The sequence below is a fragment of the Seriola dumerili genome, unplaced genomic scaffold, assembly GCF_002260705.1.
Source record: "Seriola dumerili isolate Sdu_G_001 unplaced genomic scaffold, Sdu_1.0 BDQW01000012.1, whole genome shotgun sequence".
Classification (NCBI taxonomy): Eukaryota; Metazoa; Chordata; class Actinopteri; order Carangiformes; family Carangidae; genus Seriola; species Seriola dumerili.
In genome coordinates, this window is record NW_019174267.1 from 768,428 (window position 1) to 788,887 (window position 20,460).

Below are 20,460 nucleotides of genomic sequence, written 5' to 3' on the forward strand. Positions count from 1 at the left end.
TCACTCCCACTGACGTCTTTTTTAACTGGCAACTCAACTGTTTCACACACTAACACGCACATTTACCCTCACATTGAATATTAACCATTCCTGCAAACCTGAGGGAATAAAGACCGTCCAAGAGTTTTATACCGACATCAATGTGCTGATCTTTCATCAATACATCGACACATGCCTAAGCAATACTGATTTACCAAAACCAGAGGAAGTACAGAAGTAAAAATGTATTTATACAGCACCTTTCACAGAAAATATATAAAAGAATACATCATAAAAAAGCACAAAGAAACACAAAATAAAAGAAATAAAATAAAAGGGGAGGGTCACGAGTTCCCTCATAGAATCTCCCAAAAGTGTAATCTTNCATCATAAAAAAGCATAAAAGCAATAAAATAAAAGGGGAGGTGTCAGACAGAATGAAGACTTCCACAGTAATGCACTCAATCGTGGCTAACAACGAATCACGAGTTCCCTCATAGAATCTCCCAAAAGTGTAATCTTGGAAAAGTCAAGCCGACAGATTAACATCCAAACTTCCCCCAGACATGAAAACTACTAGTCTGTCTTGTACTGAAACCTGAAGGAGTCTCACCTCTGCCTCTGCTGGCTCATCAGAGTTCTCCTCCTCTGTGTCCAGCAGCTCCATGGCCAGACTGACAGATCCTCGGCTCTTCACGAACATCAACTACATTAAAAAAAAAAACACCAGCAGTTACAGGAAACCGTCTGTAAACAACGTGTTCAAAAATAGTTTATGTTGTTAGTGTTTACCTTGAAGCAGTTCTCATCTGACATAAGCTGCTCGGCCTTGCGCTGGTAGACGCCCTCTGCTGTGGCCCTGGATGTCTGCGTGGACAACGTGCCTCCCGTGGCTTTGTTGGCACTTTCGCTCAGGTACATGTCCGTCACACGTGAACATACATCATCAGTGACGAGGTGCTGGAGCTGTAGGAACGGGAACTCAGTGACTTCAGGGTTACACGTTCATCATCACAATATATCACAATATATATTTCACTTTTGCTTGTGTTTAGGGTCAGACTGCATTTTAAAACTCCTGCTCACAGTTCCACTTGTGACATGACAATTAAAAACCCATTTTATCCATTTTTATCTGAATTGAACTTCTCACAGTGCTGAAGTTAAGAGCTCTCTTTTTTTATTATTACATCTAGATCCAAACATTATTTCCTGAGAAAATCTTGCAATGTTTAGGAAAGTGATAAAACAATTCCTTTAACCAGATGGGCACCGAAAGGTTACTGGGCCGTTCCCCGGCACAGGCCCATCCCTGCACCGAGGTTCATGCAAATCGGTTTAGTGTGTTTTGCGTAATCCAGCTGACAAACCAACCAACAGACAGACAGACAGACAGACGCGGTTGAAAACAGATCCTCCTCAGGGGAGGTAATCAAATGATGTAATCTCGAATGTGCTGACCTGCCGGACGATGCTCTGGATGAGTTTGTCCATGGTGAAGGCAATGTAGGCGTGGATAGTAAACATTTCCCTCAGGGAATCCTCGTACTGAGCCGGCTCCATGTTTCCATCCAGAAGGTTGCGCACCATTTCCAGAAACACGGAGTAATAGTCCTCAACGTCAACATCCACTGCAGGCAGAAAACAGCCGGTGTGATAAGTTGTATGGTGAGACATGACAAAATATGACAACACTAGTTAGTGAATATTTATAGTAAAACATCAAGATAAAAATTAAATCACTGGTCGCTTGATTTCTTACTTGGCTCCTTCATCTTCAGTTGGATTGCTGGATTTTCATTTTTCTCCCTTTTGAACCCCAAAACTTCTCTTTCCCACTCTCGCTCACGAGCATCCTCCTCTATCTGCTTCTCCGCTTGCCCGTAGATCCGCAGTAAACGAGAACAGAGGATGTGGTGAAGACGAAGGAAGATATACCAGTAGTTGTTCACGAAGAACAGGTTATAGGCATCGTCTGTGCCCCGCAGCTTCTGAGCTGCCGTGTTGCTGAAGAGGAGCTTGGACTTCGTTGGGCTGCTGCCTGGCAGGCCGTTGTGCTTCTTGGGGCCGTCTTGATCCATCTCCACGTCCTCTTCCTCCTCTTCTTCCTCCTCCTCTACATCGGAGAGCTCGCCTCGCCGTGCAAACAGCAGGTCAGGGATGAAGTGGTGGATGATCTGTTTGATCTTGTACTTGTCTTCTTTCTGGATGCCCACCTGTCTTTTGACATGGTGGATGATGAGGGCAGCAGCATCTTCCAGGATCTGGCTGTCATCATAGGTCAGGGTCATGTGCGGGCCGCTGGGTGGCGGTGTGGCAGTTTCCTCGGACGCTCGCTCCTGGCGCTACAAGAAAAAGCAGACGGGAGTAAATTGGGCTGAACTTAACAGAGAGTGGCATCAAGCGTGAGAGCAAAAGAAATCTAGAAAACATGAGCTTCAAAAAACAAATTCAACTGCTGTCGAATACAATTACAACAACCAGCGATCACAATCACCCGTTATGATTTCCTTACTTTGAATGACACAGATAACCAGCAGAGAAAACAAAGATCAAACTCAACACACTACGTCACACTGAACAAAACAAATAACATTACAAAATGAATCAGGCTTCACAACCCAAATAAAACATTATACAATAACTAAAGAACCAAAACAAAGGCAAAATAAATCAAATCAACAGAACGTCTTTACTTACATCATCATATAGCAACTCAATTTCATTGAGCAAGGTCTTTGAACGCAGCACTTTGGTGTCATTCTGCTTGAAGTTGATGCCTTGGTGGTCGAGTGACTTCAGGTAATACTTTTCATTCTGCTCCCGCCAGATTTTGTTGAATCCTCTCTGAGCTTCTCTCCACTCCTCCTCCTTCATTTTTAATCTGAAACCATGACAAAAAAATAATTATTCACAACCCAAAGTAGTGCAAACCAAATCTTATAACATACGAACAGCTGTTCCGCCCCGACCACAGGCAGACAAGAAATAAACCACTTACCTTTTCAGCACTATGGGGACAGACACAGCCGGGTTCCTCTTGAGCCCGTCAATGATGTCGTGGGCCTTGTCTCCATATATCCTCTGGATAGCTTTGCGGTGAATGACCTCTGAGGAGCCACCCATGGTGTTGTCCAGCTTGAAGCGCAGCTGCTCCTCAGCTGACATCCGTGAAAGCCTCCGCTGCACCGTCTCCAGGACTCGTATCGTGGCAAGGTTGGTTTCCAACACAACATCCAGCTGAATGGGACGCAATCACATTGAAATATATGAGTTTGACTATGTCTGATTATGTCTGGTGGTGTCACCAGGTTTTCCATGGATGTCCGAGTCTTTCTGTGGTCTTCAGACTCCTGGGCAAAGTGAGTCATACAGAGGAAGCGCAGCACACATTCTTCTAACCACACAAGAACCTAGGGGTTTTACTCTAGAGAGTGAGTGGACTGAGTGTTCCTCACCTCAAAGCGCTCATCCTCACATCTGTAAATGTGCTCCTCATACTGAGTCTTCTTGGAGCTCACAAATGTAGAATCCTCAGACCACGATGGAAACGACACCCACGTGTCGTTCAGGACCTGCAACAGGACAATTCAACTTTACATTTAAGCAAAATATTAAATGTGAAAGGTCTCATGTACGACGCCGTTGAATCCACGGAAGGCGCAAACATTAAAGTGCGTAAAAAAAAGTTTGACATTCAAGCACAACGTACAGCAATGAACCAAACTTGGCGTGCACGTCACATACATACTGTTTGTAATATGAGATAATACCAATAATAGATAACCAATAATCATTTAAGTCATTAAATAGGTAAAGATTGGGATCATCTCTGTGGTTGTGGCTTCTTTGTAAATGTGAGGATCTGATCATTTCCTGTCACATCATCATCTTCATTGGTGTTTTGTTTAGACTAAATGATCAATAAAGCATTTTACCAACAAACTGATCCAAAATGAAAATAATATTTAGTTGCATCCCTGCCTACTTCAATCGCCACATCGGTTACTTAATTTTGATTATTATCCATTTATCCACTAAAAGCACATTTTACTGGATTTCGGTTCATGGTAAATGTTAATTTACAAGCAGCAGCAACAACAACAAGTCCGACTCCTGGGTCTGTTTTCTCCAAGCCGTATACATTGATACCCCTGTAATTGTCTGCCCTGTGGGAGGGAATAAATAGCTTATCACGACAAAAATATCTTCAACGCGGGACTTCCTCCAGTGACTCACCTCTCTGCACAGCGGCGTCCTTCCTGTGCACTTGGGCTGCTGGTAGCTCTTGGGCAGTGCTCTATAGCTGGATCCAAGCCTCTTGCAGGAAGCGTAGTCAATCTCCATGGCGATGCCCTCCGTTGCACGCTCCTTGGGTAAACTCTCTGCATGGCTCGACTCCCCGTGACTAAACTCTCGGTAGCCCAGGAAGTTTTTAAACCAAGTAAAAAGCTCTGGGAATTTTCTGTGTAATATATGTGAAATAAAGAATAATGAGGCTACAGCCCTGTGGCTGGCAGATGTATAACACTGACGTTTTAAGTAGTATTAAATGTGATGTAAATGTATGTTGATAAATATGAAATCAACATTTTGTTTCATTAAAAAACTAATCTACAATACAGAACAGTTCAGTTATATCTGCAGTGCAACCGCGGCACTGACTGAACTTACCCAAGAAATGGGATGACTAACTGGACCAGCTCAGCACGAGAAATGACTTCCTGATTGAAGATGTGCAGACAGCGCAGAAAGTTGTCATAGGCCTCAGAGCTCCGGAGAGCCTTCTTCACCTGTTTGTGACAACAACAAAAAGGTAAATGAACAAACTTCCCCTGGAGATGATTTCATCACATCAAGGACTTCGGTTACTGAACATAATACTGACCTTCTCAAAGAACATAGTTTCAGTGCTGGTGCTGTGTTTGCTGGCTTCAGTCATGCCATGGTCCTTCCCCATTATTTTGGGTTTCTTCTGCAAAGGTAATAAAAGACACGATAAAACAAGGCTCTCTTAGTTTTTAATATTAGTTTCATTTTGAAAATGGAAAATGTTCTAAAAGAAAAGGGTTTGGGTGGATTTAAAACGCATCCCATCAGCCTGTTTATCTGGACAAACCCAGTCAAAACAAATTCAACCTAATAAAAAGCCCTGCAATAAAGCCTACCTTCATGAAGGTTCTACTGTTCAGCTTTTAGTTGAACTGTTTAAGAGAGGTGATGATTCAACTTTATGGTCACTTTGGAGGACGCAGTATGCTGTGTGATGCTGCTGAACTGAATTTGTCTACCCTCATTAATATAAATGGGCAACACTCGGAGAGGAATACCACTTTGCAGCATACTGATGATGTCTTCTATAATAAGGAACACATGTAGTGGTGGTGTGTACCTTGACGGGCGGTGTGGGTCCCACTCCAGCAGGTCTTCTGATCGGCAGGCCGTTCTGGCTCAGTCTTTGTTTATTGTTCAGTAAGGGTCTCTTTACTGTCCCGCCGTGATCATTGCGCACTGACTCTGCCCTGTCTGGTGCCGTCTTGCTCAGCAGCTGAAAACAAAGTATTATCATATGGTATTATTATAATCTTGTCAAAGAGAAAATGTGTGTAAATACAGTCAACTTTTGCGAAAAGCTCAATGTAAAGAGAGGGAACGTGTCCCGACAGAATAAGAGGCAGATGACTAGCTGGGTGTTTAGGTGGTTGTTTCAAATGTGTTGTTATATATTTATTCTCAAAGCCTGAAAAATGTTGCTTACATTTTGCCATAAACAGTCCAGTCCAGTTAACATGGGCGACCCTGCAGGAGTGCATTCACGCAGACTCACCACTGAGCTGTTTGCGTCGGGCAGGAACTGTCCGAACTCAGAGAGCAGGTCCTCCTGGTTCTTGAAGAGCCTTGCCACCTGAGTGTAGACCTCCTGCTCAGTCAGTGCTGGAGTGTAGTTACCTCCTGCCTCTTTAGCATTTCTTTGTTCCTTCTAGAAAATTTATAATAAAAGAAGAAGTGGTGAGATTGCCACTTTACCATTACTGTGGGTGCATCCCATTTTCCTTTCTCTGGCAGACAAAAACACACACATTTATGCCGAGTACAAACAGCCCGTAAATGACACAATGCTGGATTAATTTCTCATCGGTGTGCGTTTCCTTACCTGGTATGTGTGCAAGATTTCCAAGAAGGCTTTGTAGATGTCTGGCTGACCCTGGAAGCGGTTCTTGATCTTGTTGACATAGTTTATAGCGTGGTTGAACTCCACGGGCTGGTTGTTCTGGAGAGGCGGCCCGGCAGACGGCGTGCTGCTCACTGGAGTGTGGGACTGGACCGAAGGTGAGCGCGGTGAGGCATAGGATGGGATGGATGGATTGGGCTGGCTTGTGGGTGTATGGGCTGGAGACTGAATTGGCTGTTGAGCACAAAAGAGGTGCACAAGCATGTTATAATACTCGTGTGTCGAGGAAACTGGAGCGAGAGAAAAAGACGATTTAATGTCTCTATTTCACTTTACTCAATTCAGTGGCAAAAACAGAAGATGTTCTACCTTGCTGGTTTTATTCGGAGCAGGTTGGGCGGGGATGGGTGGGGTGGTGGTGGTGGTGGTGGTGGTGGTAGTGTGTGGGCCAGGCTGTGGCAGACTCTGGTGCTGGTGATGGCTTGCAGGTTGGCTGGATGCTCCACTTACAGGGATGTTCTGAACAGAAATACCATGAGGGGTGATGTAGTGGATCTGGCCCGGCGTGGTCACGTTGACTAAATCGTTGGTTTGAACCTCGATCTTGTATCCAGGGGGCAGGAAAGTGTTAAAACCCATGATGAGGTCTGGGTGACCCTTGAAGAGCTGGGACACACGGTTGATGACTCCAGGAGTGTCTATGCTGTAGGGACAGAATGAATGATATTAATTTATCATCTAATTCATTATCAGCATGTTAAAACTTGACACACACAAACACCATTTATGGATTTTCTCCAGCGGGAAAAAAATGTCAATAAAATTACAACTCACCTCTGTGACTTGAACTCTTTCATAATATCAAGAAAATCGTTATAAACTTGTGGCTGATTCCCAAACTGCAGCTTCACTTGATCCAGATAGGACAACGCATCTTCAACCTGCAAAGTAAAGAGTGAAAAATTATCAGCGGATCTCATCCCCAAAAATCTGAATTTCTGTAACCGCTGAGTTCATCATCAATATGAATTTAGAATTAGAAAAGACAGAACAAGCTAAAAAATGTCTACAAGTTAAAGAAGGTCTTGTTTTCTACTATGTGAAATAAACTTTTTTTTTTGTTTGTTTCATTGGTGATTTAACTACATGTCATCACAATCGGCCCAGATACTTTGGTGGGTATATTTTAACGTTTCTCCATGTGGTGTTACCTTCAGTCGCTGAAACTGCTGCTGTCCTTGAGTTGAAGTTATGGGGGTGGGTGGGTGAACGTGACCTTGGACCACTGCAGGGCCCTGCGACTGCACTGTGAGACCGTGTGCGTGGGGACCGACATGTGGTGCAGTATTGCTGTGTCCGTGTCCACTTGTGCTCTGAGGCATTGTAGGCACCTTTTTAGGAAGAAATGTACAAGAACATTAGGATCCATAAACCTAAACAGATGAAAATGTCTTTGCTGGGAGTTAAACAAATCTGTGTACGTATTATTACAATTACACCGAGTAAAAAACTTCTAAAAACTTGCACTTTGAAAGATTCACGAGTCAAGATTACCCTACCATTTTATTAACATTCAGTTCAGATGCTGCTCCTCTGAGGTGAACCACTTTAATCGGCAGACGATCAGCTCACAGTAAAAGTTTTAAGAGTTTAAAATGGTCGGTAAAAGACCACACCATCATACCTGGTAGCCCTGGGGGAGAGAATACTGGATGCCAGTGGATGGCTGCATGTTGTCTGCGGCTGCCTCTATCACAGTCGGGGCCGGGGCGAGGGCCCGGTGCTGGAAGCTCTCTGCAATACCTTGAACTGGGGGACGACGCGATTGCTGTTGCTGGGGTGCAAATATTGGTTCCTGGTCCTCCACACGCCTCTTCATTGTATACACATACTCAAAGGGGCTAAAGTGAACAAAGACAGATGGGTAGTTAACAGGCGGCTAGGTGTTACTTAGTCTGTGAACTAAAAAAAAGTTTAAAGTTTCAAGCATTCTTCTTCATGTACTCCACTGAAAACTATGACATGATTGCTAAATTTGTTTCAATACTTTAAACTGCAATTGGAAATGTTAGTGTTTTTTTAATGGTCAATATACACTAAAATAATAAAATACAACTCTATGGTCATTTTGGAAGCAGAAAAGGTGATTCAGTATAATGCAACCCAATAAAACTTTGCCACGAGTGTCATAGAGGTACTTTGTCCTGATAATAAATATTAAAAGTTATATTTAAAAATTATGATTATTAATCTGAAATATTGGTATTTGACAGTGTTAGTGTTTTGACAGATGTAACGTTGATGTGAAAATTTTCCCACCATCACAGGTCCAGTCTGTGTACATAATGATAGTATCAATCTCAATTTACCTGATAAATAAATGCTGCAGCAACTACAGTGATGTTTTAATATTTTTCAATCCATGCAGTTATTTAAAATTCAGCTCTAATTTGCACTATATTTACACTTGGAAAGGCATGAAGAATCAAATTCAAAATAAAACACAAATACAAATCACAAACATGAAGCAAAAATAATTTTCATGAATAAAAAAAATAATAATTAAGAAACCAGGGAGAAACAGGCAAAAACTAACTTGGCTCCTCAAAACAAAAGCCTAAAAGAATGGTATCAAACAAAATGCTCGCCTATGACTGTCCATAAATAGACGTGCTGTAGTTGTTCAGCAGAATGGCTGTGGCTGCCAGTTAGGGACCGTCTTTCAAGTAACAACCATAGTTACAGTACTGTCACGAAGTGCAATAGTTAACCGTTTTTTTTTTTTACTCAATAGATAAATAATAATCATAGTGTTCAATTAATATATCATTTTGCGAGATGTCTATAATAGGTTTTGATGCAGTGCTTTTAAACATTCCTAATTTTATTGAATGTACACTCTTTGTTGATATTTTATAAAATGTTTACATGTAAACAAATGATAAAATATTAAGTTGCTATTCATGAGATTGAAACAAGAAAATAAAATAAGATATGATCCATTGTCAGCAGCAAAAATGTTGACTGATATATCAATAGTTTAATGAAAATGTGTTATTACAATTAATAATAATAATAATAATACTTCTAATATTTAAGTCTGTCTATAACCCATTCTGTAGGTTGAGGTGGATCTATTTGAACTATTTATATTGATAATTTAGTGATGGCATAACTAATAAACATTTAGGCTCCGTCTATGTGGCCCTCAGCACACTCCATACATGTATACAGAGAAAAGTAATTTGTTGACGCTCCCTAAGAGAACGTCATTGCATTTGGTCAGCGGAGAGCAGACATTGTGCCTCATTGCCCTGCACCACCAATTTCGGAAAACACGGTGGCTGAGCGTACGGTCTTCAGTCGCAGAGATCGTGTCTGACGCATATCCATCTGCAAATATTCTTTGCCGAAACGCGAAGCAAACACTGCAGATAGTAAAATACAGCGAAATTAGTCGAGTAGCGCCGCAAAAAACCTGACATTTAGCCGCCAGCAAACACTTTTTCCAGGCGTGTAGGCGCAGTCTCTCTCGCTCGCTGTAGCCCTGCCTCATCCCCTCCCCCTCTCTGCCAAACACCGAGCTTAACGCCATCCGTTTTTCTGTGAGCTGACCGCTTTCGCTTGTCTGATGGCTGACGCTGGCTTTCGTCCTAGCTCGAAGTTATGTGGCGAGCAAGCTAGCCTTTATTATCCGCAGACTAAAGGCTGGTGTGGCAGAAAGAACCAGTGAGTGCGGGGTTGTGTCTGAGAGTGGCCGCTGACAGTCCTCAGTAAACGGTACTGAGCTGAACGTGTTGGCTAACTGACGTTAAGTGGTAGATGTCGAAAAGAAAACAGCCATGTCTAATCGCAGCTGATAACGCGACAAGGGAGTCGACTGCTTAGTTTAAAACATAAGGGCTACCGTTACATTAGAAAAATTAAATAAAGTTACATAGCCGGTAATTAATTCTGGCTGTGTTGGCTGGTCAGGTCAGGAAGAACGCTAGCTAGCCAAGAAGCTAACACTAGCTTCTACATGTCGTTAACGTCGCATTAACGTCAAGTTATGCGTGAAGTTCGACAGAAAAAATTAAGCTGTCACACAAACAGCTTCTCCGCCAGTCATGTTTGTCTCACAACAACCCCGACCTAGGCAGTGAAATGTAATTTAGCAAAAACAAACTAACAACAAAAATGCATGTTGTCAGGTCAGTCTTGGCGTTAGCATGCCAGCTAATTCATGGTCGCCGCTGTTAGCTTGCTAGCTTGACTAACTTACCGAACCTGCGAGCTAATGTAGCTACTACTAAAAAACAATCCTGTTATTTTGCTGGAAAGCGAAAACACACCAAATGTAAAGCTTTCACAGAAAATGCAGCCAGTGTTAGCCCACCATCTGGTTTGTTCGGCAAGGTTATGTAGCAGCTAACTAAATGCTACGTTAGCACAACAACCAACCCCCCTCCATCAGTACAGCGTCTCTTCGGCTAACGAGCTAACTTTAACTTACCTCGCAGGACTGCCACCAGCAACAACTTGACACACCGGCGTAACGGAGCCCAAACACTAAGTCGCTACTCGTGCATTAACCCGCCTGTGACAAAAAAAAGTGAACTTCTGAGAAGTGGTCGCAAATGGAAATGTCAAAAATGAAATTGACCGTAGTGGCTACGTCGCTAACAACAGTGTATGTATGAAGCGGTGTTCCTTGAACATAGAGGCGTGTCTACCGCGAAGGCGGGCTGGTCTCCTCCCAGTCTGCACTGCGATTGGTCAGCTCTCCAGAATGAAAACAAATACAGTGGAGGCAGTGAGCCAGTATCTTTGGTTAAAGGCGTCCGGTTAGTTTATGGTCGTGTCAAGTGCAGGGTTATCTGCACTCTGTCTGCACCACAGCCTCCATGTTACTCGCCTGTTACATTATAGACATGGCTGGATTAACCTCCTAACACCTCCACCATACACAGGCACCCAGAAACCAGTCAGTGCTCTACAGATTAATTACACAATTGACAGAAAATTAATTTTAACCATAAATACCAACATGTCACTGGTAGCAGCTTCTCAAATGTGAATATAAAGTCAGTTGGCAGTTTAATAGGTACACCAAGCTAAAATACAACAGTCTTGCAATAAATCATCCCTTCCTGAAGGTTATAATATTCAGTTTTTATTGATTCTGCTTTAGAGAGGTGTTGATTATTGTGTGATCATTTGAGGATGTAGTTTGTGGCGTTGCATTGTGCACAGAAATGTCCCTGTTAATTAGCCAACTACAGGACGAGTTGGCAAGATGAAGGACTCATCAGAGTTACTATGCAGCAGTGTGAATTTTGAACAAAATTTATGTAGACCCAAATGATACGAGGTAAACCTGGCTTTTGGGGTCCCTGGTAAGTTGACCTTTGACATCAGTTTTCTACTGTTCCCAAAGGATCAATAATGAATTGACATGCTCAAATTAGAATTTTAGCCCTTTCTATGAAGTTTGAAAAATGTTGCATGATGTAATATCTATTTTATTTTGATGGAGTATAGTTTACACTTTATCTGATTCATTTTATTATATTTAAGTTACCTATGTATTCAAGTTGTTTGATTTGTAAGCGTGTCATAACATAGTTAACATTATTATGACTAGCAGTAATAGTATTCTATCTGCATTATGAGCATAATGTGAATAAATAAAGTGATTTTTTGTTTAATTCTACAAACTGGCTCCTTCTCATTACATGCTTTTTACATTGTTCAAATAGCAAACTGATCATCAGCCACTACAGCTTTGTAGAAATACAGAGCAATAAAACAAATAACTCAGTTTGAAAAAGTGTTTAATAGTTCATGTTATACAAACAATATGATATAGAAAAAATAGATATTAATAGTAATAGTAAAGATATAGGTAGGTGCACATCGCATAACCATAAGCACATTTCACAGTCTCAAACTGTTTTTTTTAGGTCAAAGACAAAATGCACAAATTAGTGTCTGCTTGTTTAAATATTTGAGTCAAAGTATACGTTTATAGATTTTCAAATACACCAAATGTTTTTCCAATGTGCAATGTGATAAGTTAAACATTTTGAAAACAGTGAGCAGCAGTGGCTAATAAGAGCTTAGAAAAAAAAGGCTATTTATTATCCCCTGCTCTGTTGTTATGAACATCCAACCCGGTGAACTATTTTGACTGGATTCTGTTATTTAGTCTTTATAACTTTCCTCCAATATTGTCTGCAAACAAAATACTGCTTGCATCTGCTCAACAGTTTACTCAGAGAAACTGCTAGCTAGTAAAATACAAATACAAAACACAGTGCAGGATAATGAAGTCTGAGCTGTCAGAAAGTGAGGGGGAAGAGAGGGAGAATGACATGCAACGCAGTCCCCACGGACCACGATAAGTGTCATGTCTCCTCACATAGCCAAGTTAAAAATAAAGCCGTACTTAGGGAGAGTATTTTATTTTATTCTATGAGCCCATGTCTATGTCACATCCTTTACCATCTTAACCGTCACTAGTGAAATAAAACACAGTAATAAGGAAGGTTCACTGTGCGCAGTGCAGCAAATCATTTGTTGACAGCGACGTGTGGTTTTTATTTGAAAGCTTAACGCACACAGCAGAATCATGGGGGAAAACAACATGTGAGGAATTAAATCTTCAAATACCCCAAGCAGGCAAATGTAGTGCTTCACACTGTGACAGGTCATCCTGCAGGAGCATGTTCAGTAAAGAAAGACATTTTGAAGGAATACGCCGACGGTTGTTAAAATCACTCCTGCTGCCACGGATGAGGCCTGTTGTGGAGCTGCGAGAGGAGAGAGGAGAGGTTACAGTTGTGTGTTTGTGTATGTACATTTTAAACTTCAAAGTGTCACAGAAATTAAAAAATAAGATAAAAGTAATATACAAGTAATATAATCATAAATACTAAAAGTTGACCCTGAAATACACATTTTTAATTTGTGAGTCCCCAAACAGTTATTTAGTTTAGTTTGTGCCTCCAACCAGCTACACAGTTGATAATTAATATCAAACAGCTTAATATATAAATATCAGCCTGTGCTCATTATTTTCCTTCAAAATAAAACAACAATCACAGAAAACTTCAAAGATAAAGAAAATGGTTTTGCTTGCTGCAAACCTGAATTCACTTTGCAGTTAACAGTGATTGTCACAGGTCAGTAGACTGGTGTCATTGTGAGAGTTAGCTTGTTTAAAGATAACATTTTACCATGGGAGGTGGTGGCGTTCTGGGCGGCTGAGGTATTTGTAACAGAAGTAGTAGCAGTAGTCGTAGTTGATGTCGTGGCGGTCGTGGCGGTCGTGGCGGTTGTGGCGGTCGTGGCGGTCGTGGCGGTGTTGGCGGTGTTGGCGGTTGTGGGCGGTGCAGACTCCGTGACAACGAGGCTGACGGGTCCTGAGCGGATGGTGTAGGTTTTAGTAAAAACGCTGTTCACCAGCATTCTGTGATTAATGGAGCGGGTGCACAGATCGGGGCACTTCTGAGAAGGCATGGTGGCGATGCACAGGTTGACCGTGCACTGGACGTACATCTGCAGAACACAAAGTCAAGACAGCTCAAAAACATTTCACAAGTTCAACACATGACAATTTATAAGACAAGATGGAACTTGAAACACTGGAAATCTCCACATGGTGAAGCTGATGCTGATGGGAATCTCATTAATCTTGCAGTTATTTGGTTATAAACCTAAGTATTGAAGAAATTGATGTTTTTAGCTGATGATCACTCTTGGTGAAAAATAAAGGGATCATCAAAGTTACGACAATTAAGTGTCATAAATGTAGCTGTCGAGACATTTCACTCAAAAACCACAAAAATCTACTTCATGCTAACACAAGAGGAAAAGTTAGGGAATCGCTACAGTCAGCATCATCCATGGACCTCTGCTAGAGTCACCTCCTCGTGGTCGTATCCCTCCGCCACTCAGACTAGTTCCAGAGTTACATCCCTGTTTATTCACAGTCACAGAAAATATGAACCATTTGTGTGAAACTTTGTCATAATTTCTGTGTGAAGTTTTGAGTAATGGCTAAAAAGGGTTTTGTGAGGTCACACTGACCTTGAACTTTTTTAACCCCCAAAATGTAATGAGTGTACCGAGTATCGCCTTGGTCTACAAGAGTGTCTTATACTCGCATGAAATCTTATACTCGATTCAAAAAGAACCATTCACCACAAAAGTCTGTATGTAAAATAGATTTTCTACTTGAGGACACTGTGTTACGTGTGTTGCATGAGAGTACGGACCGTCGATCCCTTGGCCTCCAGTTTGCTCAAATCGAGGCGGTAAATCTTGGAGTTGCTTTGTGTTAAAATGACCTCCAATGTGCTGTTGGAAGTGGCACACCTGAAAGAGAAAAGAATGATATGACGACACGACGTCTGCAGCCGCAAACAGAGTCAATATTTCTTTGGTGCAGTATCTGTCTTTTTCAAAACTTCAGCAAAAGCTAGTGGATTGTCACTGACCCTTGCTCCAGGATGGGGCTGCTTACTGCGAAGTCCTCCGTCTCAGACTCAAGACAGTTGCTCACCACCAGCTCGGCTCGGTCCACGCTGCAGTTGGAAAACACATGGAGGTCCAGCTGTTTGATCCTGGACCCAACGCCCCCGCTGGAAGAGGTGCTGTTAGTGGAGCCGGCGAAGATGCTGTTGCTCTCCGATGGTGATCGCACCACTCGACGCATTTGCACTGGCGGGATGTAGACGGAGCGTAACCTGGGGATGCGTGTGAATCTTGCGAGGGGTCCCTCTCCTGGAAGGTGGAATTCTATCCAGAAGGTGACCTCACCGAAGGTCTCCTTCTCAGTGGGCATGTTGATCTTGTACTGCGGTCCCTTGACCTGTGCTCCGGGGATCCGGCAGGCCAGAGGGAGGATGAGGGAGGGCTGGCGGCTCACCACGGTGTAGGGACGCACACTTTGCAAGGTATTGGTGTAAACGAGCTCTGAGCCAGAGTGCTGGAAAACAGGAGAGGATGAAGGTTAAACGAGTAACTTCACACCAGACTGGAAGGTGGTATTTTACGACCCTCTCCGGTCTGTTTCACCTCAGGTGCGGTCAGAAACGTGCTCTGATGCACCTGTAACCACCCAACAGTGTCCCGGAGCACACCTGTACAAGAGGAGGTCAAACCACCTGAGGTCGGCAGAGACAAGATATTCAGGTGGTGTTCATTTACTCTTTAACACAGCTTATACAGCAGACGGAGACAGGAAGTTATAAACTACAAAGTAATGAAAGTAATTATGTTTTACTGAGTCTTTTACATTTTGGGATGAAATAGCCTGTAACTGGCAGTATCTTTTCCTTTTCTCTTTTTTTATTGCGACATGTGAATGCAACACACTCGTCCCGTTGTCGGTTTTGTGTCACTGCACTGGGAGCTCGATTTATGATCCTTAATGTACGTGTGTTTACAGCTGCGTCCAATCAGAGCTGTAACGATCAGTCCATAATATGATCGTCAAAAAATGAGCTTTTTATAAACTTTTCATCCATCAGGGCTAAAAAAAAGCTGCTCTGCTCATCTGGACGTGAACACACCAAACATCCTTAAAAAGCTGCGCTAGTCAGCACTTTAACATCATAAACACAGTTTTATGTGAAACCCAAAGGACAGAAGGACGGAAGGAAGGAAGGAAGGAAGGAAGGAAGGAAGGAAGGAAGTAAAATGAAAGAAAGCCACGTGGTGCTTGTTACCACAGTCTTGGTGCCGCAGCTGCTCAGAGAGATGCGGGCCGTCAGGTGTGTGTTGTTGTAGCTGACAGGACAGGTGGGGCTGTTGAGCTGCAGCTCGTCCAGCTTGATGTTGCTCAGGGAGGCGACAGGAAGCACCAGACTCATCTCTGTCTTCTCACACTTCAGCTCTGCGGGCAGACACCAGCAGATTCTTATTCTTCCTCTGCTCTCACACTCACAACACAACGTTCAACATAACAGAGTGTAATGTGTTCTTCACCTGTTCCAGCGGGGAGCGTCCTCATTTCCCCTGAAAAAACCCAAACAGAAGAGAGACGAGTTTCAATAGTAGATAGTTAATATTTCTGAGGAGCCCTGCTGTGAGGCGGGGAGTGGTGTATTGTGAGCTACAGTGAAGCATAACTGGAATTCTTATGGCATTTCTCCAAAGCTGAAAGTCTTACTTTGGTACAGCCACACGCATCTGGGCTCCGACTGCAAACTGGAAAGACAGGAAGTACAAATCAGACCTTTGTTCAAGATATGAACACTCGACTGGCAGGACAAGCAGGTGTGTCTGTGAATCGTATACTGTGATCAACAACATTCTGCGGTTACTGTTGTCACATATCCTAGATGTGTATAGATACATTATGTACAAAATACATGTACATGATGTGTACCTGTGTGTGTCTGCACATCTGTGTCTCTGTGCACAAGACTGAGTAACAACTGAAAGTGAAAGGAAGTGGTTACAACTGTAACCTGTAGCTACAACATGTTGGCATACTTGTATATTGTAATATATATTTACTGTACGTAAGAGCAAGAAACTTGTGTTGCTGTCGACTTTTGAGAGTCAAGTTGAAAGTTAAAGGTGAGAACGAGCAGCACAGACTTGCTCTATGAATATAAACTCCAGGGCCGTTGGTTAAATCAGTTAATGAGCAATTCCAGTTCACTTAACACCACTAGTTTAGGAACAACAGAGGAACTGATTACTGCTAACTAAATTATAGTATGCAGTATATTACCTCTGGGTATTTGCAGCAAAGCAGATGGGCAGAAGGCGGGTCAGGTTGTTTTGGGAGCGGACCCAGGCCATGCTCAGAGCTGACAGGGGGCCGACTGACTTGAAGCCGGTCCTGTGGAGCTCAGGGGGGCCGACCACTGCCACCTCTGACACACTGCAGACACAGAGACAAACAGAACTCAACACAACTAGTTTTTCTGACATTTTATTGGCGAACTGATGAACTGAGAAAATGAATCAGGGCAGAATAACTGAAGATAAAAATGATGATTAAAGACATCCTTGAGGAAGATACACCGTGATGCGTTGGTTGCTGTTGTGGACCGGCACGTGCCACTGGATCAATACATTGTGTTGCGAAGGACACGCGGGACGCACCTCTCCAGCTGTGACATGAAGTTGACGTCGAGCTTCACCTCCTGGTACGGCAGGACGAACAGCGTGGAGTCCTCTGTGGGCGTCTCACCTGTCGCCACAGGTTCGTCGCTGCAGCTGGAAGTCGACTCCTCCACTGGAGGGAAGGAGAACATGTTCAGATGCTGTCAGAGGGCGGGAGAGGAGCTGACTACAACGGTATCCTGTATGTCTATATGTTTGGCCCACGGTTATTAATCATACACAAACAGCATTAATGTGTAACACGTGATTGACAGCCTCACCGGTGAGAGACAGGTGCACAGGGACGGAGCTGAGGGGAGAGGTGTCTGTGATGTGGACCGTCTTGGGCACAGGGATGTGGTCCTCGGCCATCAGGTGGATGAAGTACCGCCCTGCCGGGGCTTTTCCGGTGAATGTCAACATACATTTCTCCTGGGGAAAGAGTTCCAACAGAAGGCGGTGTGTGTGTCAGGCTGTGCAGCTGTGCGGCCTCAGGTGGAAGAACAAACGTCTGAGGAGTGGACTGTAAAACGGAGTGACAGTAAGAGACACACTCCCGCGAGCGCTGCTGACGAACGCTGAACCGTAACCAGGAAGTGAATCGTTTTGTCTGGATTCTCTTGTTTTCATAATCGTTAGAAGCCAAAATTGTAATCGAAAATAAAACGAGACGAATCGCTCAGCTCGAACTCGAAGTGCTTTATTTATTTTACAATACCTCCCACTTTCACTCATTCATACACTGACGGAACAGCCATCAGGGGCGACGGAGGGGTTCAGGGTTCAGTCTCTTGCCCAAGGGCACTTTGACAAGCAGAGCGGAGGAGCCGGGGATCGAACCTGCAGGTTGCTGATCTCATCCTCCTCCGTCTCTGAGGCAGCTGAGCACATTGCAATCTCTTGAGGTCAGGGGAAGTTTCTGTTCCGCTCCGACGCTCCACACAGTGACATCCGGAGCTGCTCGGATAATGTCGCTATGTACTTTGACTATTTCAGTTTAATGCGGCTTTACAGACTCACCGAGCACTTCATTAGGAACACCTGCTGATTCGTGCAATCAGCCAATCATGTGGCAGCAGCGCAGAAAGAAACATGCAGAGTCAGAGCGGGAGCTTCAGTTACTGTCACATCAGTGGGAGGAAAAGCTGTGATCTCAGAGACTGCCTGGGACTCTTTGAGTGTTTCTGGAGCTGCTGATCTCCTGGTTATTTCACACACAACGAGTCCCTTAATACAAATCACGGGTTGAATACCACAGCCTGTCTGAGTTTATCTTTATGGCCACACTTTACCATCTTCTAAAGGCAACTTCCCGCGCAGACGTGTCATAAATCTAAAAGTCCTCTCAGCCTGGTTCTGTAGATAGATAAATACTTTATTTACCCCCCAGGGCAAATTCATGAAACGACTCCAGTCAGCCCCTCCGGGATGTGGTAGAACAGGCGGGTGGCAGCAAGAACGTGCAGCTGACAGACCCGCTGATGTGACGTGACGTGATGTCGTCATGTCAACATCAGGACAGCACCGAAGGCATGTTTCCATCATCCTATGGAATCCGTGAAAGGAAGACCTGAGGCTGTTCAGAGAGCGAAGGGAGGCCGGTGTTCCTAATAAAGTGCTCAGTGAGTCAGACATTCATCTGACAGCCAGAGTCACCGGTTACTCTGCAGATAAAGATTTTACACACAAATCATGTGCTCGGCTTCTGAAATGTGACGACTGGTTTTGTGACTAAAGTGCAGAACTGCATCTGAATCATAGTTCAACTACAACAGCACAATTTAACAATGATAACGCAATAATGAAGGATACACATAGAAAATAACATAACACTACGAATTTGGACATTTTGCATAATGAGTACTTTTATATAAGTAAATGAAATACGCCTGCAGTATTTTTTTACTGAACTATATTTCCAGCAGGAGATGAAGCTGGATTTTCAGATTTTCTACTTTTAACCTTTTCATGACTCATAATCTTCATAATCATCTTTTTAAAAAACATTTTTCTAAAATAAAAAAGAAGAAAAGAAAGAAAAGAAAGTTTAGTTGTTAATGTAGAAACTTTTTCAAGTTTAAATCACTGTGTTGTTATCATGTGTTCTGCTTCAGGAAATACTGGCTCTGGACTGACCTCCTCCAGCTCTATGAAGGAGTGCCGAGCGCAGCCGAGACACTCTCCCTGGTCGGGCCGGGCGAAGCGACAGCGCACCTTGTCCCCATCCACGTCTTTCACGGACAGGTAGAAGTGGTGAGGGCAGTTCACGCGGGCCCTGATCACACAACACACACAACACAACACAACACAACACACACAACACAACACACACAACACAACACACACAACACACACAACACAACACAACACACACAACACAACACACACAACACACACAACACAACACAACACACACAAGCACAAACAACACACACACACAACACACAACACAAACCACACACAACACACACAACACAACACAACACAAACACAACACAACGACACCACAACACACACAACACCAACACACAACACACACAACACAAACATCACACAACACCAACACACACAACACAAACACAACACCACACAACACAACACAACACACACCAGCACAACACAACACAACACAAACACAACCAACAACACAACAACACCAACAACAACACAACACAACACACACAACACAACACCACACAACAACAACCACAACACAAACAACACACAACAACACAACACACAACACACACAACACCACAACACAACACAACACAACACACCCACAACACAACACAACACACACAACACAAACAAAACACAACACACACAACCACAACAACAAACACACACAACACACACAACACAACACACACAACACACACAACACAACACACACAACACAACACAACACACACAACACACACAACACAACACAACACAACACAACACAACACAGAGATAATCAGCTCGTCAAATCACAGACACAGACACAGCGAAGGAGGAAACTAACGTGATGGTGAATCTGCAGAACTGACAGACGAGGTGTAATGTATCAGAGTCTGGACTGAGAAATCAATCAATCAATCAATCAATCAATCAATCAATCAATCTCGCCTAAAATGCAACGTTTTATGAATCACTTCCATAACATCACTATCTGTGGGTGTGTGGTGTGTGTGTGTGTGTGTGTGTGTGTGTGTGTG

General features: G+C 43.2%; 2 protein-coding genes across 5 annotated transcripts in view; both read right to left on the bottom strand.

The window, feature by feature from the left end:
* The window catches only part of LOC111225114 (paired amphipathic helix protein Sin3a-like), an 18,216-nt gene extending 7,222 nt beyond the window's left edge, over nucleotides 1–10,994 (bottom strand). For 3 of the 4 annotated variants that reach the window (XM_022749840.1, XM_022749842.1, XM_022749843.1), the window contains exons 1-18: nucleotides 10,647–10,994; nucleotides 7,836–8,052; nucleotides 7,363–7,542; nucleotides 6,986–7,092; nucleotides 6,521–6,854; nucleotides 6,134–6,385; nucleotides 5,807–5,959; nucleotides 5,372–5,527; nucleotides 4,868–4,954; nucleotides 4,654–4,772; nucleotides 4,219–4,444; nucleotides 3,438–3,554; nucleotides 2,981–3,219; nucleotides 2,680–2,863; nucleotides 1,742–2,324; nucleotides 1,441–1,610; nucleotides 772–945; nucleotides 593–685 (exon numbers count right to left, since the gene is read on the bottom strand). In XM_022749840.1, the coding sequence (XP_022605561.1) occupies nucleotides 593–685; nucleotides 772–945; nucleotides 1,441–1,610; nucleotides 1,742–2,324; nucleotides 2,680–2,863; nucleotides 2,981–3,219; nucleotides 3,438–3,554; nucleotides 4,219–4,444; nucleotides 4,654–4,772; nucleotides 4,868–4,954; nucleotides 5,372–5,527; nucleotides 5,807–5,959; nucleotides 6,134–6,385; nucleotides 6,521–6,854; nucleotides 6,986–7,092; nucleotides 7,363–7,542; nucleotides 7,836–8,030 (3,369 nt within the window). In that variant the 5' untranslated portion in view covers nucleotides 8,031–8,052; nucleotides 10,647–10,994. The remainder of the gene's footprint in view (nucleotides 1–592; nucleotides 686–771; nucleotides 946–1,440; nucleotides 1,611–1,741; nucleotides 2,325–2,679; nucleotides 2,864–2,980; nucleotides 3,220–3,437; nucleotides 3,555–4,218; nucleotides 4,445–4,653; nucleotides 4,773–4,867; nucleotides 4,955–5,371; nucleotides 5,528–5,806; nucleotides 5,960–6,133; nucleotides 6,386–6,520; nucleotides 6,855–6,985; nucleotides 7,093–7,362; nucleotides 7,543–7,835; nucleotides 8,053–10,646) is intronic. The other variant, XM_022749841.1, reaches the window with a different exon arrangement.
* A 974-nt stretch (nucleotides 10,995–11,968) lies between these two features.
* LOC111225385 overlaps nucleotides 11,969–20,460 on the bottom strand; it is a 10,584-nt gene continuing 2,092 nt past the window's right edge. The window contains exons 5-15 of the mRNA XM_022750221.1: nucleotides 19,394–19,532; nucleotides 17,539–17,689; nucleotides 17,258–17,390; nucleotides 16,881–17,033; nucleotides 16,311–16,348; nucleotides 16,127–16,156; nucleotides 15,868–16,034; nucleotides 14,635–15,125; nucleotides 14,413–14,512; nucleotides 13,372–13,693; nucleotides 11,969–12,945 (exon numbers count right to left, since the gene is read on the bottom strand). Coding sequence (XP_022605942.1) covers nucleotides 12,863–12,945; nucleotides 13,372–13,693; nucleotides 14,413–14,512; nucleotides 14,635–15,125; nucleotides 15,868–16,034; nucleotides 16,127–16,156; nucleotides 16,311–16,348; nucleotides 16,881–17,033; nucleotides 17,258–17,390; nucleotides 17,539–17,689; nucleotides 19,394–19,532 — 1,807 coding nt within the window. The 3' untranslated portion in view covers nucleotides 11,969–12,862. The remainder of the gene's footprint in view (nucleotides 12,946–13,371; nucleotides 13,694–14,412; nucleotides 14,513–14,634; nucleotides 15,126–15,867; nucleotides 16,035–16,126; nucleotides 16,157–16,310; nucleotides 16,349–16,880; nucleotides 17,034–17,257; nucleotides 17,391–17,538; nucleotides 17,690–19,393; nucleotides 19,533–20,460) is intronic.